Source organism: Chinchilla lanigera, unplaced genomic scaffold, assembly GCF_000276665.1.
Source record: "Chinchilla lanigera isolate Chin_1 unplaced genomic scaffold, ChiLan1.0 scaffold00085, whole genome shotgun sequence".
Taxonomy (NCBI): Eukaryota; Metazoa; Chordata; class Mammalia; order Rodentia; family Chinchillidae; genus Chinchilla; species Chinchilla lanigera.
In genome coordinates this window covers 9,519,108-9,536,744 of record NW_004955486.1, presented here as the reverse complement: position 1 = coordinate 9,536,744, position 17,637 = coordinate 9,519,108, and the positions used below count along the sequence as shown (strand labels likewise).

Here is a 17,637-nt window from a genome sequence, read left to right as displayed (position 1 = left end):
AAATCAAGCTAACAAGAATGGACACACACGCTTTCCCCAGTTCCCTGAGGAAGACCCTCAGGCGGTGCGCCAGGCTCACATGGATAAATGCAGGGTCTAAGGCAGGTATGGTACATGGCACATGCATATAATCCCAACCACTTGAGGAACTGAGTTCGAAGCCACTCTGGGACAATTTAGCAAGACACTGTCTCAAAAAGAAAAAAAATTGTGTATAGTAGGAATGCCAGGGATGTAGCTCAGTGGCACAACACTTTCCTACCATACACAAGGCCCTGGCTTCCATCCCCAGTACTAGGAAAACAAAACATAGTCTAGAGGCAGGAGCAAACAGTGCAGCAGGCATCCCAGAGCAGAGCAGGCCCCACAAGGGGCAGGAACATAGACCAGCGAAGCCCATGAAGTATCTGCCTGCCAAGGAAGGAAGCAGCTAAGCGTCTGGGAACACAGCCAGCCTCAGAAGAGAGGCCAAAGGTCAGGGTGCATGGGAAGCCAGGTGAGGTGTTGCTACCCTCACCGTAAAGTCCGATGTCTCTATACTGCCCAGCGTGGGGCCCTTTTCCACCATGAAGCTGAGGAGCCCAGTCAGGATGGTGGAGACGGACCAGGCTGGGTTCCACGTGTCAGGGTGGAAGTCCGTGATGGAGAGACACAGCCTGCAGGAAAAGGGTTCAGTGAACAAGAGTGCACACCCCTCGGCCACCCCATGGCCCAGGCTGGCAGAGCACCACAGCACCAGGAAGCTTACCTCGTATTGCACTTAAACCTTCCATTAGGCGTTATCATGTAAATACTAGGAGGCTTAAAAGGAAATTCTCTGGGGAAAATCAGCTTTCCATGATAATAGCCACCTGCACCAAAACAGAAAGGAAAGTTGTGTCACCCACTGTGAGATAGGTTGGTTCTGGTCTCAACCCCTCATCCACAACTCTCTCCAACTGGCTTCCACCACTGCAGCTCCACAGCCCCCTCTGCCCACTACTGACCCAACTCTCCCGTGCCCCTCATCTCTTGATGTCCCTAAACACCCCAGCAGCTCAAGACCACCTCACCCTGCCACAACATACCCCTTTCCTCTCCTGGATCATTGTGTTCCGGTGCTCCAAAACCTGCAGGTGCTCAGATACCCAACACTGTTAGGGCTCAGGAGCTGTGTGCAGCTGAGCCCATTTCCCCTCCCCAGGGACTTCCTGGCTCCCACAGTGCCCATTTCTTCACTGTACCCAGAGGCCAGCACACCCCAAGCCTGAAACAAAGCCACACCAGACCTTATGTCCCTCCAACTTCTGCCAACTGCTCCTTCACCTCCTGTAACATCCCTGTAACTCTGTTCACAGTGGTTCTCCCCAAGGTTCCAGCCCAAGTCTATCTACTTAGGTTTGGGCCCTTACCACAGTCCACATCCACGGTCTAAGCCTGACCTTGACGCCACCTACATGTCCTCTGATGGGCTCTGACCGTACCTCAGCAGTGTGACCTTTCCAGGGAGGTCTCACAGAGCCCATGCCCATCTTTGGCTGCCCTCAGACATCCTGTGATGGCTCTGTAGCCAGCACTTCAACCCCAGGCCTTGGGATCTCATCTTTCAGACTCTAGATCAATACAATGACCACTTACGCCACACTGCCCTAGTCACACACATCCAGGATGGAACTCCTGTTATTTTCCAGCAGCTACACTCAGTCCTTCAGATTAAAACTTGGGAGGCCCCACACAGCCCCTATCATACCCACTTGGCAATCGTGTTGGCCAAACCAACTCTGAGGCCTGCCTGCGATCTCTCTCTCAAAGGGATGTCAGGACAGCCCTGCCCTGCTCCAGGACTTGCACCCTGGCTGCTCAGGCTGTACCCAGGAGTCAGCTGGAAAGGGAGAACTGAGCAGAACACAACACTGGACAGGACTCCCTGGCCCTGTGTATCAGCACAGCTGTGCATGTGTGCTGTGTGTGTATACTGGCCTGTCCCCCAACCCCAGCTCTCACTCTTTCTCCTAAGCACCCGGGGCATGAACCTGCCTGGAATCCTTAGTCCCAGAATCTATGTCAGGTGCAGTACTCCCACCTGAGGGCTGCTTAGAATCAGGGCTAGGGACAAGTTCCTGAGAACAAGTTTCCTCTGCTACAGGAACAGCACTCAAGGACACACAGAAATAGCTATGTAGTCAACAGTGTGGCTCAATGGAAAGGAGGCATTGCACCCAGGCCACACGCATGCTCAAGACCCTCAAGAGAAGCCAAGTCAGAAAATGAGCAAACACTATAAACAAGCACTTTTCCAAAGAGGAAGCACAAACACCCAACATGCATTTGAAACTACTCTCCCCTCAGTGCCAATCAGGAATTAGTGTAACTTCAACAGCAAGACAGGCCATTTCTGGCCTAGCAGAGGTTAGTGGAGAGGAGGTATTGTCCTGTCTCACTGTGTGTACGTCCCTGCCAGGGGAACCCTCATGCCTCACTGTCCACCGAGGGCACTGAGAACCACACAACATGGATGTTCGCAGCATCAGCAGTGTCTGCACAGGTGAAAAATGGCAACACTCACTTGCCTTTCAAAGGGAAGGGTCAGATGAACAAACAGGAGGAGCAGGAATACATGACACACAACTTATTGGGAACTAAACAAAACAAAACCCAGTAGGCTGTAGCAACACACACATTGAACTACTTACACTTAAAAAACACAGAATTACACTGTGACAAAGACATGCCTTTAATATTTATTTCTTTTTGTTTGTTTTTGTTTGTTTGTTTGTTTGTTTTTTCCAGTACCAGGAATCGAACTCACGACCTTGCACTTGCCAGGCAGGCGCTGTGCCGCTGAGCTAAATCCCCAGCCCCTTAATATTTATTTCATTTGAAAATGAATGAGGCCACCTGGGTGCTGGGATTATAGGCATGCACCACCACGCCTAGCTGACACATATTTTAGACTGCGGGGATCAAATTCTGAGGTGACATTCAGCATTCAAAGGAGTCCCAAGAGGCCTCATGCCAAGAGTGAGGAAGAGCAAGAGGGGCACTGGCAACAGGTCAAACAAAGCCAGAAGCTCTCTCGGAAGTCACAGTAAGGTTCCTGCCAGGGATACAACTCCGGTCTGCAAACGCTTCTTTACCATCCAGGCTTCCCTGGAGCACAAGAAAACAGACGGTGACTCTGCCACAGCACAGCCCTGCACAGCCTGGAGAAGAAAACCAGAGATGGACCTGGTGAGCACATCTGTAATCCCAGGACTAGGGAGGCAGGGGGATAGCCTTGAGTTTGAGACCAGCCTGGGCTACACACAGAGTTTAAGGCCAGCCTGAACTATATAACTAACACCATATTTCAGAAAATCCCAAATAACCCCGGAGAGTAACCTGCTCAGGACCCTGACAGCATCATGGCTGCCTGGAGCTCCAGACTTCCCAAGGGTTCCACACCTTGCTCAGCGTCAGCTAGCTGTATTCTGTGCTCTATACTCTGCTCCACCTAGATCTCCTTGTTTCAGTTCAGATAAAAAATGTCCCCCAGTTCAGATAAAAAATGTCCCCCAAAAGCCTCATGCATTCAGAACTGGGGCTCTTGGAAGGTGTGTGATTATGCGGCACCTCGGAGCTGCATGTGCTGTAGGAGGAGGGGCCTGGATTTGGGGTCACTGGGGCACGACCCGGAAGGCTATGTTTTTGCCCAGCCCTACCCTCTTGGCTTCCTGCCTGTCATGGATTGAGCTGGATTTCCTCAGCCATGCCACCTACCATGCTGTTTCTACCCTGGAGCCAACTGAGCATGGACTAAAACCCTCTGAAACCATAAGCCAAATAAACTCCCCCCTAAATTTTTGAGTGCTGGGTATTTTGTGCCAGTGACAGGAAAGTGACTGATACACTCCTGCATCACCACCACTGGAACCACATAGTAAATATGGAAACCAGCAACTCTTCCACATAACTCTTTTTTTTTTTTTTTTTAGTTTTTTTTTTTTTTTTTTTTTTTGGTTTTTCTCCGGTACCAGGAACCGAACTCACGACCTTGCGCTTGCCAGGCAAGCGCTTTTGCCGCTGAGCTAAATCCCCAGCCCCTCTTCCACATAACTCTTATTTTAAGAAATTACTTTCAGCTATTCTAAGTCCTTTGCCTTTTCAGATAAATTTAGAGTAAGATTGAGTATGTCTAGAGCTTTGCTGGGATTTGATAGGACTGCTAAATCTTTGGCAACACTGTCCTGAAAGCCAGTGTGGGGCTGTCAGGACAGGGTCGCCTGAACACTCCAGGAGCAGGAATGTAGGGATGCGGAGCTGCAGCAGATCTACCAGCAAGGCAGGAGGGTGGGTCAGAACATCCATTGTCAAAGCAGGAGAATTTCAGGAGGGCACCAGTTGCCAACGGCATCAGACCCCAGGGTCCAGAAACAGGACTGAGAACAGCCTCATGGCCGTGGCAATCCAGAGGGGTCCCCTGAGAGTGGTACCAGCAGACAATGAGGCTGTAGCTGACAAAGACTCAACACACTGGCAGCCTGAGGGACAGGACCACAGACACCACACAAGGTGAGGACAGGCACAGGGGATGGGTAGAGCCTCAGAACAAGGGGGGGGGGAGGGCGCAGCACAGGACAAGACAAAAGGACGAGCGACAGGGTTATGGCTGGCAGGAGGAGGCTGCTCCCCAGGCCCCATTCTGTAGACCCCCTCGGGGCTGCCCTCCCTTCTGCCAGCTGTGTCCGGCTCTTCCCCAGCAACAGCTCTGGCTAGTCCTATGGAGAGGGGTGGTGTCTGGTGACAAAATAAATGTTCAGTATTAATTTAAAAAATTAAAAAAAATAATAAAACAGTAGAATCCCACTTGTCTGAGACAACTACTACTACTCATTTTTAGCATATATTTGTCAAGCTTGGTAAAAATACATGCAAATTTAGTCAGGATTTGGATGTTATTTGCACCAAATACTTCAAAGCCTGTCTTGCACAGCATTCTAGGAACTCATCCGCCAGAACCCCTCACAACACAGAAGCTGTACACACCTCCCTCATGTCACCCAAACCCTGCTGAGGGCTCCCATCACAGCAACCTCCAGTGTCTGTCACTGTCACCATGTCACCCTAACACCCCACCCTGTGGATATCCTGAAGACTTGCCTCCAGGATGGATCAGCCCAGAGCTAGGATAGCTGGGCCAAGGGAACGTTCCCAGGAAGCCAGCAAGACACCAGCCCAACTATTCAAGAAAGCATGGCCATTCTACTCCCAGCCACCCACAACTCTCCCCTGACTACCTAAAGCAGTGGTCTGCTTCTTTCCTTCCTTCCTTTCCAGCCCCACCCTCTTCCTTTGTGCTGGAAATCAAACCCAGGGTCTCAGGCCAGGGATATAGCTCAGTGGCACAAGCGCCCACCTGGCAAGCGCACGGTCCTGAGTTCAATTCCTGGTACCAAAAACAAACAAACAAAAAATCCAGGGCCTCCTACTGAACTATACACCAATCGTTCCCAGACTCAAGTACCTCTCCTGCTGAAGTCTTTTCTTTCCCCCAGACGAAAGTTTCACCATGTAGCCCAGGATAGCCTCAAACTCCCAATCCTCTCGCCTCAGCCTTCTGAGCACGAACTACAGAAGTGCACTACCACACCCAGCTTTCTAATAAAGTCTTCACAAAAACTTTACCATGGACAAAAGCCTGCTATTCTGGCCATCCAAACTCAGCTCCGGTGTCTGGGGAGCCAATGAGCTACTCACATGGCCAGCACTGTGCCCTGGGCTGGCCGTGGGCCCTGGCTGCATTACTGACCTGGTCCAAACTCTGCATTCCTACAGGCCCCTAGACATTTGCTGGCTGCTGAGGCCAATCTTGCAAAGGACATCAAGAACGCTAGACTGTATCTAGTGACCTGAGGGGTCAGGCCACCAGGTCAGTCCTGGCAGAAGTTAACAGACCCACAGAACCAGGCAGGCCCTGTACCTTCCATTCACACAAGGGGCCTCCCCTTCGCTCAGATTGCTCTGAGGATCACAGGACACTGAAAGTGCCCTGCATGAATGAGGGCTTCATGGAGATATTCCCACTAATCTTACAATCAGTAGAAGAATATGGCTACATTTTACTATTTATCGCAATTCTTTTCCTGGTTCTAACTGATGCCAGAAGAACACAGATATTTACATTTAGACACACCAGTGAAACCAAACTGCACTGTAAGTTCCAAATAAGTTCAATTTAACCACTGCATGTGTGAAACAGGAAGGCTGTTACTCTCTAATAAATGTTTAACAGCAAAGTCTATATAGAGTATGTTCTACTCACCTTCATAAGGGGTCATCTCAGGGCCTCGGACAACATAGTGCCTAATGGAGAGAAGAAAGTTACTTGAATGTGGGTACTGTAAATTCTCTAAAACCAGAACCACTCCAAGACTGGAGTTTGCCAGAGCAGTCAGGACCATATTCATAGCAAGTGATGAGATGCAGACCACATGCCCAGGGCAGTGCCAGGCGTGGGCTCCTGTCCCACAGGTGTGGGGCACTTCACAGCGGCATCCCAGAAATGTGGGGTGCACATTCTACACTGCCACAAAGTGCTTTTGCTCCCACAACACAACATACAAGAAGTTCATCTCTAACCATTAACATATACTTTCTTTAAAATTTCAAAATACAGCCAGGCGTGGCGGCGCACACCTGTAATCCCAGCACTTGGGAGGCTGAGGCAGGAGGATCTTTGTGAATTGCAGACCAGCCTGGGCTACAAAGTGAGCTCAAGGCCAGCCTGAACTGCATAGCAAGATCCTGTCTCAAAAAGACCAAAAAAAAAAACAAAAAACAAACAAGAAAAACCATCAAGATATATTTTAACACATATGTAAAAATGTATAACTTCTATTTTTTTGTATCATGCACATAAGCTAGACAGGGAACAGCTAGTGATGTGGAGCTGTTCCTGTGTGTTACCTCCTGCCACATAGATGTTCATGCAAGAAACAGAAATACTTCCAGAACACAAGGAACGGGGACAACTTGTAACTCACTCTCCCCAAAGCCAAGGTCCTCACACAAAATTCCACCACAGATCAGAAGCAGGACCAAAGATACTACATAGTCCCCTCGTAATGAACAAGGTGGTAGCTTTAGGTAAGCAGAACGGTGCTTGGGCTTCACAGATTCTCAAACAAAACAGACGAGCACAGAACAGATAAGATTTGGCAGAAATGCCAGCAACTACAAGTGCCTGATACCACTTTTCCAGAGACCTCCTCCCACCAGGACACACATGTACATGGTTTTGACAGAAACAGGATCATGAAACCTATGCCAGCTGCCAAGCTGCCCAGATCAAGAAGAACTGGTCCCAGGATCAGTCCCAGGTCAAGGCCATCAAACCTTGAGAGGGCTGGGGGTTTAGCTCAGTGGCACAGCACCTGCCTGGCAAGCGTGAGGTCGTGAGTTCAATTCCCTGTACGGGAAAGAAAAAACCAAAAACCTTGAGGACGCTCACTCAAGGCCCTTATAGAAAATGGAGTAGTGTTTGCACAGAACCCACAAACATCCTCTCTCACACTTTATATCATCTCTGGACTACTTACAATACCTAACACAATGAAAATAACATATGAAGAGTTATACATGTAGTTTACGGAATAATGACAGAAAAAAAAGCCTCTGTATGTTCAATATAGACATGACTTCTTCACCTGAGTATTTCCAATCTATTCTTGGTTGAACCCAAGAATTAACAGATATAGAGGACCAGTTGTACTAAAAAATATTGTTGCCAGGCATGGTGGCAAATGCCTGTAATCCCAGCACTCAGGAGGCTGAGGCAGGAGGATCACCATGGGGACCCCTTGACCCACAGATGCACACACAGGCTACAAAGTGAGCTCAAGGCCAGCCTGAACTGCATAGTGAGACCCTGTCTCAAAAAAGACTAAAAAAAAAAGAAACAAAAAAAAAACACAGGGGGCTGGGGATTTAGCTCAGCGGCAAAAGCGCCTGCCTGGCAAGCGCAAGGTCGTGAGTTCGGTTCCCAGTACCGGAGAAAAACCAAAAAACAAACGAACAAACAAAAAAAAAAACACACAAACCCACAAAAAAAATATTGTTGCCCTAAGTGTGTCAGAGGACCACGAACAACCAAGTATCTTAGACCACACACACAGCACAACAGAGCTGGTCTCATGTGCTCCTGCTCCAGTCACTGTGTCCGCTCTGAGAAAACCAGGAAGAGACAGGGAGCACAGCCCTTCCTGATACAACCAGCAGCCTGAGTCACAGACTCAGGCTCAATGCACTGGGAAGCCAGATCATCTGCAGTCCCCACCCAGCTCTCACAGCTCCTGTCCAGCAAAGCTCGATTCTTCTCTCTCAGCCACAAGAGACAGCCCCATGGGCAGCACAGAGTTCCCACACAGACCCAGCACTACAATCCTGGCTCAGCTCTACCACCCCGACCAGTAAGGCAGGCAGAGATATTTTGCTTCATGCTGAACCACACTCTCCTTCTGAAGACTAGAATTCCAGTGGGTGCCAGGCCGAGAGCTGCCTACGTAACCAGCCCCCTTGCAATATATCAGGTTCCCTCCCAATAAAAGCCTGGGTGCCAGGTGCTCTGGTGGACATTTCATACTCTTTATCCCAACTTGTTGCTGGAGAATTAAGGGTGCTCGTATGTGAACGCCCCATACAAGGGACCTGGAAGCCTATGTCTCCCTCCTGTGGAACTGGCACCATACGCCTCTTACCCTGCTGATTTCGACCTCCTTTCAAGATCAAAATAAAACTTTTTTTTTTTTTTTTTTTTTTGGTTTTTTGGTTTTTTTTCTGGTACTGGGAATCAAACTCATGACCTTGCACTTGCCAGGCAGGTACTGTGCCGCTGAGCTAAATCCCCAGCCCCCAAAATAAAACATTTATCAGAGAACAACTTTTGAGTATCTCGACCTTGAATTTCACTTTGCATAATAAATGTTATCAGTGAGTCCTCCTAGCATATGGATGAACCTGAGGTGGTCTTGGGGACCCCTTGACCCACAGATGCACACACAGGGAGGGGTTCACACTGCTCAAGGAAGAGGTTACCCACCCAGCAAATCTGCCCTCACATCTGCCAACTCTGTCCTGAGGGCCATGTCTGACCTTCATCCTCAGGAGCAGGCAGAACCCAGTGCCACCCCTGGAACCCTCCACCTGTCTAGGCTGAGCTCCCTCTGTAAACCTCTGTCCTGAGAAGAGGAGCCCCAGCCAGGCTGCAAAATACTTGTTAACTCTGTTAAACCCCTTTTCTCTAGATTTGAATAAATTAAAAAATATCTTTTAAGAGCAAAATAAAACATTTATCAGAGAACACTTTTGAGTATTTTGCCCTTGTATTTCATTCTGCATAAAATCATCTGCATAGTGTACAATTAGCATTTCCAAAGAGGTATGTATGCTTTTTAAACTCCATACATTATTTATTTTGCTTAAAATGGTTATTTTTGTTACATAAATTTCACATCAATAAAAAATATATACCACAAGGAAAAATGGAAATGAGATGTGTCAACTAAAATCAAAAAACCAAAACAAAATGTAAACCAACAAAAAAAAAAAAAAAAAAAAGAAAGAAAAGCAAATACCACATTTAAAAATTGTCTTCAAGGCAGTTGGGGAGGAAACCAGCCATTTTTTTTTTTTTTTTTTTTCAGAGATAGGGTCTTGCTATGCAGTTGAGGCTGACCTTAAACTCACGGCAATCCTCCTGCCTCAGCCTCTGGAGTGCTGGGATTACAGGCATGCGCCACCACGCCTGGCAACACACACCTGGTATAGCTGTTCTCAAGATCCTACACATCCATATAATATGGTCTCAACCAGTGAGCCACAATTCTCAACAGTCCTACCTGCCAAATGGACAGGCCCTACAAGGTTGGGTCCTAAACATCTAACGCAAAGACTAGCATTCTAGTTACCTGGTATTTTCACTTTCCTGGCAATTTCATCTCAAATCAGGGTCTATGGGTTACAGGGCCATATTTATGAACCAAAATTTAGGACACATACCCTGAAGTTCCATGTATACTCTCAGGGACAATGGCTTATGCTTAAAAAAAAACTAGGATAGCTGGCTGTTCAAACTACAGCTCTCCCAATGAATTCAGCCCTACAGGGTCTTTTTTGGAGGGGATGGGTGCGGTTTTCTCCAGTACCAGAAATCAAACTCACAACCTTGTGCTTGCCAGGCAGGTGCTGTGCCACTGAGCTAAATCCCCATACCCTTCTACAGATTTTTTACACAAAAAAATATTAACAGCAGCCAGGGATGTAGCTGTGCAAGGCCCTGTGTCTAATTCCCAGTACCAAAAAACCCCCCCAAATTAACAGCAAAACTTCATCAGATTACACTTTAAAAGCACAGTTCATTTTCAAATCAACTGGGCAGGTGTAAGAGACTTCAGGGACTCCCCGCTCCTGGGAGCACTGAGACGTCACCTCTGGGATTTGTCTCGGCTTCCACTTCTGGGACTCTCCCCTTCAAAATGCCCACTGTGCTGGCTAGAATGCGTCTGGGCTTTGCTCTCTGTCTGATCCCTGCTCTTGTCTTCTCTCATTTCTTCCTCTTGAGAAGGTGTAATTATGCTTGAGTTTCTCCATCCTGGAGTCCCTTTCTGGGTCCTCTGCTCCATCACAGCAGGAAGCCCTGTGCTTAGTGGAGCTTGGGTGGTGCTTCCTCCCTACTCCCGACGGGTTTCTGAGCCTCTCTGAGTGCCTGTTGCTGTGCTTCTTAGGACCAGGGTCATCCTTTTCCTTTACCAACTTGCTTCTGGGTGGTGAGAAGCACCATGACTGCTCTGACTGTACCTCCTGGTCAGTCTTCGCTTTGTCTTTTTTCCTTTTTTCCTGTTTTTTGTATTTTTCTGTGGATTTGTCATCTTCAGAACTCGCAGAGGAACCCGGTGCAGGGGATGTCACCTCCAGTTCTTATCCTGAAACTGTGTGGTCATATCATCCATTTCATTTGAGTCCTTAGGAGCCTGATAGACACAGGATCCATGTAGATGGCTCTTCCTGTGATCTTAATTCCATTAAAAGTCTCAAAGGCCAGAATTATGCTCCTCTAGTCTTCTTAGCACAGGAAACAGAATCCTTTGGATTTCTCAGTGTTCTTGTGTCACATAAAATTACTGTTAACAATCTCCTTGTATTCTGAGAACGCACAGATGATGTGCCCTTCACTCAGCTCATAAGGAAGTCTTCCTAGAATGATCCAAGCAATGGGCCGAGGATATAGCTCAGCAGCACAAGCGCCTGCCTGGTAAGCACAAGGTCCTGAGTTCAATTTCCAGTAACACCCCAACACACAAAAAAACTAGCATGATCCAGGCACTATCCTTGTACTCAGAATGCCAGGATACCTTTCCCAATCTGGACCTCTCACTCATTCAGCTCATTAATCAGCATCACCTTAAAGGGTTCATTTTCATGGGCTCACGCCTGGCACCAAGACGTCAGCTTCCGATCTAGGCTATGCAGAACCGGCCTCTTTTATTTTTTTGTGAAAGAGTCTTGCCAAGTAATTCGGGCTGCCTTGAATTCACTATGTAGCTCAGGCTGGCCTTGAACTAATGGCGATTCTCCTGCCTCAACTTCCAAGTAATGGGACTACAGGTGTGCACCATCACACCTGGCTTAACTCTACACTTTAACACAGCAAAAAGCTATCATGAAATGAATGTTTTCCACAGGCCTTTTTGCTATCAACCTGAGAGGTGGAGTATCTGGCCTGAGCCATGCCAGGAGCTGCGGTGTCAGGAGCCTGCCACAATGTGCTCAGGCAAGACAGGGTAATGCCCACTGTCCAGAAGCAAAGTGCACAGGAGCTTAGATATGCAGAGTCTCATCTCAGTACCGACCTGCAAAATGTGCATCCTACAAAATGTATGCGAAAAATAGCCATAAGCCCTATACATCCCAAAACTACTTTAAGGACACCCAGGAAAAAGTCTCTTTCTAGCCCCAGCCTAAGTCAAGCAGGACTCTATAGTGTCCTAGGTGTGCCACTGTGAGGATCACAGACCTCTCAGTGCCTACCTACAGCTGAGGAGCTGCATGACCATGACTGCCCCCCAGCATCAAGACCAGGAACACCAGACCAGGTCAGCATAGCAAGAGCGGGTACAGGAGCAAGCAGTGGAGAGCCTTACCATTCAAGGATGTTTGAAGGGAGGGGTTCAGCACAGATGTAAGGCACTGGGTCTTTCTTAATCCGAAGGTAGTCCTGCTTCAGTCTCTGGGTTGCTGTTGTCGGAGCTCTCTTGTTGCTGTTGCTGCTCATCTATGGAAAACAAGCATTTCTATTTACAAAGAACAGAGGATGCACACACATCTCTTTTCTTACCCACAGCCAGAGATGGCAGTCAGGCACCTCTGCTTCCCTCACTGCTGCCTAGGGTTCATCTGGGCCTTTGCCTCACTCTCTTTTTCCATCTACCCTCACCCTCGTTTATGCCATGTTATTCAGTACCTACCACAAATGCAAAGATGAAAATAAGCAGGAAGCCTCACTCCTGTCTTCAAGGGACGTGCATGTATCAACACAACTAACATAATCGGTCATCGTTTGCTGGAGCCGGCCTGGACCAGCCCCAAAGAGCAACCGTGCACATCTCCTGTGGACTTGATGGGATATTTATACCATGGAAATCAGCAAGCATCACAGACCAGTCCTGTTCTCACCACCTTTGTCCCAGAAGCCTGGTCCACACTTACTACTCGTCACCAGTGACGGCAGAAGGGACAAGAGAAGCCCTAAGGCTGGAGAGATGGAGACCCTCAGGATAGCCCAAGGCACTCACCATGCAGGGGGAAAAGGCATGCCTAGGAACAGCACTAGTAACTATCACAAAAATCCAAGTACAGTCAAGGTGAGGGAGAAGACTGGCCAGAGAGACAAGACCAAGCTGCCAAGCAGTGCCCAAAAGGGCTTGAGGACCCACCCTCCAAGCAAATTGGATCTTCTGTTACTAAGTCACCCTGCCTATAATCAGGAGGCTGAGGCAGGAGGATCACCACCAGGCCAGTGTGGGCTACACAGTGAGTTCAAGGCCAGCCTGAATTATAGAGTGAGACCCTGTTTCAAAAAACGAAGAAAGAAAAAGAAGACACCCTAGGACTTGCACAGGACATACAGTACAGCATCAAGGGCTCTGTGTGAGGGATGAGACCACACTATCATTCAAGAGAAGAGCCTGAAAAGAAAAAAAAATTTGGATGGGGGACCCTGGGACCCTTGGCCATGCTCTAGAGGCTGAAGAGGTAATGAATGGGGTCACAGGGATCCCTTCTGACACAGATATTGGATCAGCTCCTACTTGTTCTCTTTATCATACCAGAATTTCTCATAATTTAAGAAAGATAAAAAGACTTCTGCAGCTAAAAGTAAAGTGTGAAAAACACTGGTCTAAAATATAACAGAGGGGCTGGGGATATAGCTCAGCGGCACAGCACCTGCCTGCCAAGCGCAAGGTCATGAGTTTGATTCCCAGTACCCAATCAATCAATCAATAAAACAGAGAAAGGGGACACAGAATACACAGGACAGGAAGAAAAGAAGAACAGATGAGTTTGGCTAGAACACAAAAAGCAGGTCTTGGGCAGTCAGGGAGAGCCGGCCACATCCTGTGAAACCCCAGCTCAGACCTGTTCATGGAAGGCTCTTCCTTCTGCCTCCAACATTCTGCCACTCTGTCCCCAAAGCATCTCACCCGGTATTCTCTGGCCAAATGCTTTAGACAGAAAGGTCACAAATTTGAGTCTGAGCAACTTAGCAAGATCCTATCTCAAAATTAAAAAGGTGGGCATGGTGGCACACATCTGCAATCTCAGCACTCAGGAAGCTGAGGCAGGAGGCCAGCTGTGAGTCCAAGGCCAGCCTGGGCTACCTACTTGTTTTAAGGACAACCTGGTGAAACTCTGTCTCAAAACAAAACCAAACAAAAATCCAAAAACAAAGAGTTGGGAAAAATAAAAATAAAAAAAACCACAACAAAATAAAGAGTTGGGGATGTATCTCAGCACTCCCTGAGTCCGACCAATCCCCAATCTCACAGGTGTCCACATATACACTAATAATGACAGCCCTAGACATCAGTAACAGCCAGTGAGCTCCATCCTGACCTCTGATCAGTACTAAGTCAACTCCACCCCAACCTTGGGGCCTTTACACATGGTTTCCTGCAGAGTCACACACTTCTTCACAGATGTGTGTGTATGCATGTGCATCATCACATCTGAGAGGTCTCCAGCCTCTCAACCTCTTTAATATGGTTTATTTCTGTACAGAGCACCATCAGCATGGACTGCTGTCTGCTTCCCCTACCAGTGTTGTTGCCTGGTGAAGACCAGGGCTTGGTGTGTGCTCACTCTAACCCAGGGCCTGTGAAGGGGCTCAGCAGGGCCACCTACTGTGGTCCTCCCATAGTCATGGTCTCAGCACCACACCCACTCCTGCTTCTCACTGGGAGCTCCTGATCCTTGAGATCCTTATTCACTTCCTTCCCATTCTCATTACACTACCCTCATTCTGGACCTCATGCTTTCTGTCAACCACAACAGCTCCCAGGCTCTTCCCATTTCAGCCTATGTGGGACATTTAATGCAGTTTGATCATCTACTCCCCTCAAAAGTCTGTCAGGACCACCCCACAGCCAAGCAGTAATGTTATCAGCTTCCCTACTGGCCAAGTCCTCAAAGCAGCCCCAACCAGCCCTCCTAGTTTCCAAGGCCCCTTACACAGCCCACTCTGTGTGTCCTTTCCCATAGCCACCACATTCCCAGCCCATCTCACTGCCCTTACAGGCTCTTCCCTACCTAGCTTGGGCTGCATTCCTGCGAAGCCTCCCAATTTCCCCAGTCAAATTCTCTCTCTGTCCTTCACTGCCCATGCAGCCCAACACCACACCACATTGGAGCCTCTCAGGCCTCAACTGAGAAAAGGGCAGACTCCTTTGCTTGGCCCACACCAAAAGCGCCTGCACAGAAGCACAGTTACAATCTTGCCACCGGGAAAGGGAGTGCTTCTACATAGCACTGCCCCCAACCTCTTATGATAAGCTATGCAGGCCAGAAAGCTCAATTCAGGCCAACACCTACTAAAAAAACACATAGCATCTGAAGATCCCATAAGCAGAATCATAACACAAAGCCAGTTTCTTCTCACCCAGGCATGGTGGTACACCTGTAATCCCGGCACTCAGGATGCTGAGGGAGGAGGATCACCTTGAGTTCAAGGCCAGCCTGGACTACATAGCAAGACCCTGTCTCAAAAAACCAAAAAATTAGTTCTTTCTCTTAAATGTTCACTCCTATGGTTGGCACCCATCATGTGAAAAATAATTCACTGGATAACTCAAAGGCAACTGTGTCCAGCCTCAGCTACGTGGCTGGGTTGGCTGCTTAATGAAAGTTAGTGGACAACCACATAAAACAATACAATGAGTCCTGTCTACTCAGTCACAAGGCAAACATCTCCATCACATTTTTTTTTTTTTTTTTGCAGTGCTGTGGGTGGAACCCAGGACCTCACACATGCAAGGCAAGCACACTACCACTGAGCTACACTTCCAGAGCCACACTTGTTCTTTGATACACAATCTTTTAAGCCATATCTATAACTCAACTACTCTGTTTCCCCAACTATCGCTCCTTTGCCTCACTCAGAACCTGCTCTCATGTTTGTCCCTGGGGACTGCTTCTCTAATTCTCCCTACCGAATGTGACAGCAGGAAAGACAGGAGGAAAAGCCTTGGAGGAATCAAAATGCCAAATAGTAAGAAGCATAGTCCCTCAGGTTCACTCCCAACCAAGTCCCTACAGACAGAGTACACAGGTATGTTGTAAGGAAGAACAGTGTAGACAGGCAAAAAAGAAAACAAAACATGGCACAGGTAAAAGTTAACACATAGAAATTGACACAAAGCAGCCTGCAACACCACAAAGGGCACAAGTCTCTCCAGTCCCACGTCAGCGTGCCAAGGTGGTGACTTTTCAGCCATTTCCCCCATTCCTTCCTCGCTGGACACCTCTCTCTCACCAGTGCATATAACTCAGGTGATGTAGTGACATGAGACCTGGCCCTGACTGATCAGATGGGCATGTGACACACCCAGGCTCAGGACTTCCTCCGAAGTCTCTCCTCCAGGATTGCTCCACAACTGGAAGGAAGCCAGGGCTAACAGGGGCAGCCCCACCACCATGCTCTCTCTCTCACACACACACCTGCCTGCCTGCCTGTCTCTCTCTCTCACACACACACACACCTGCCTGAAAGTGAAGCTGCCATAGAGGTCACCTGTGTCAAGCTACTGATTCCAAGTGCTAGGCATCCCATTCCTGATGTTTTTGCACGGGGCTTTTTAACTAACTGAAATGATTACGTTCCTTTCTTTTGAAGCCCAATTACACCACGTTTCACTCACCTGAAGGAAACAGAGCCCAGCACCACTGGCTATAAACAAACATGCTTTCTTCGCACACTTAATAGCTGACTCCCTAGTAGGTTATGTTATGTGGCTTTCTCTCTGCAGCTGTCTTTTTCATTGGTCTGACAAAATGCAGAGAAGTGGATTTGAGTTAAACACCCAACTGGTGTTCAATGAAAAGGAGGCCATAAGGTTATTCACTGGGATGGTGCGAGGAACAAGCAGATGTGATCGTGCGCCCGGCACAAGCGCTGGTGAGGCCCTTTTGTTACATCACCCCGGGGCGCGACCTGGGCACGCTCGTTTCCGTTGGGAGTTGTGAAGCAGTTTGGGGTTCTAACTGTTCAGGAGTGCAGAAGCGGCGAGCTCAACGGCAGCGCCCCGAACACAGACTCCCCGTTACATTCTCACAAACCAAGACCACTGCAGGCTCCTCCTGAAAGTGTTCCAGAATGTCCCGACGAATGGGCCCCGTCGGGAGAACCTGCTGCGCGGCCGGCCGAGGCTCTGCCCCCGACCCGGGGCGCTGGGAGTCCGCCGTAACCGCCCTGTGGGCCGCCGCGGGCGCAAGCAGACGGCAATGGGGCGGCGTGCGCTGTCCCCCGCGCCCCCCGCGGCGGCCCAGCGGGGCGGACTAGCGAACCGAGGCCGCGGCGCAAGCCGCGTGTGCTCACCTCTACCTGTCTGCGCAGGTGGGCCGCCGCCGCGCTCAGGCTCGCCGCGGTCGAGGCCGGAGCAAGGTGCGGAAGAGTGGCTCGCGCCAAAGAGCCACACCGCGCCGGGAGTGAGCCCACCGCACCCGCCGCAGCGCCACCACCGCCGCCGCCACCGTCTCAACTTCCAAGATGGCCGTCGAGGGGCGGCCCATGGGCCGCTTCCGCTTCCGGTGCGCGACTTGCGGTGGCGGCCGCTCTAGGCATCTCGGAGGACGGTGCTCATGTCTCTATGTCGCCTCTCTCCCCAGCTGACACCGTGGCCCGGTGTCAGCGCGCCTTAAGACTGCGCGTGCGCACTGGCGAACATCGCCGTGGTTGACATCGGCCCCTCTCCCCCTCGCGGACCGCATCGCTTCCTAGTCTGCTGCCTAATCCCCGCCCAATGTGCTGCTCTCCCTACAGTCTGGGGGAACCAGGCCCAAATGTAGAGTGACCCGGAATTCACAATTCCAGGCTCTTGTCCCCTCTCTTTTTTGAGACAGGGTCTCACT

The 17,637-nt window shown here is 49.2% G+C and overlaps 1 protein-coding gene across 8 annotated transcripts in view; it reads right to left on the bottom strand.

Moving 5' to 3' along the window:
- The window catches only part of Ube2j2 (ubiquitin-conjugating enzyme E2, J2), a 20,200-nt gene extending 2,922 nt beyond the window's left edge, over positions 1-17,278 (bottom strand). For 2 of the 8 annotated variants that reach the window (XM_013504213.1, XM_013504217.1), the window contains exons 1-7: positions 12,156-12,244; positions 10,444-11,263; positions 6,281-6,321; positions 3,117-3,182; positions 1,068-1,109; positions 749-851; positions 518-656 (exon numbers count right to left, since the gene is read on the bottom strand). In XM_013504213.1, the coding sequence (XP_013359667.1) occupies positions 518-656; positions 749-851; positions 1,068-1,109; positions 3,117-3,182; positions 6,281-6,321; positions 10,444-10,637 (585 nt within the window). In that variant the 5' untranslated portion in view covers positions 10,638-11,263; positions 12,156-12,244. Of the gene's footprint in view, positions 1-517; positions 657-748; positions 852-1,067; positions 1,110-3,116; positions 3,183-6,280; positions 6,322-10,443; positions 11,264-12,155; positions 12,287-16,427; positions 17,012-17,104 lie in introns of those variants that run through there. The other 6 variants (XM_013504216.1, XM_013504214.1, XM_013504215.1 and 3 more) reach the window with 6 other exon arrangements.
- Between the last annotated feature and the right edge of the window lie 359 nt (positions 17,279-17,637).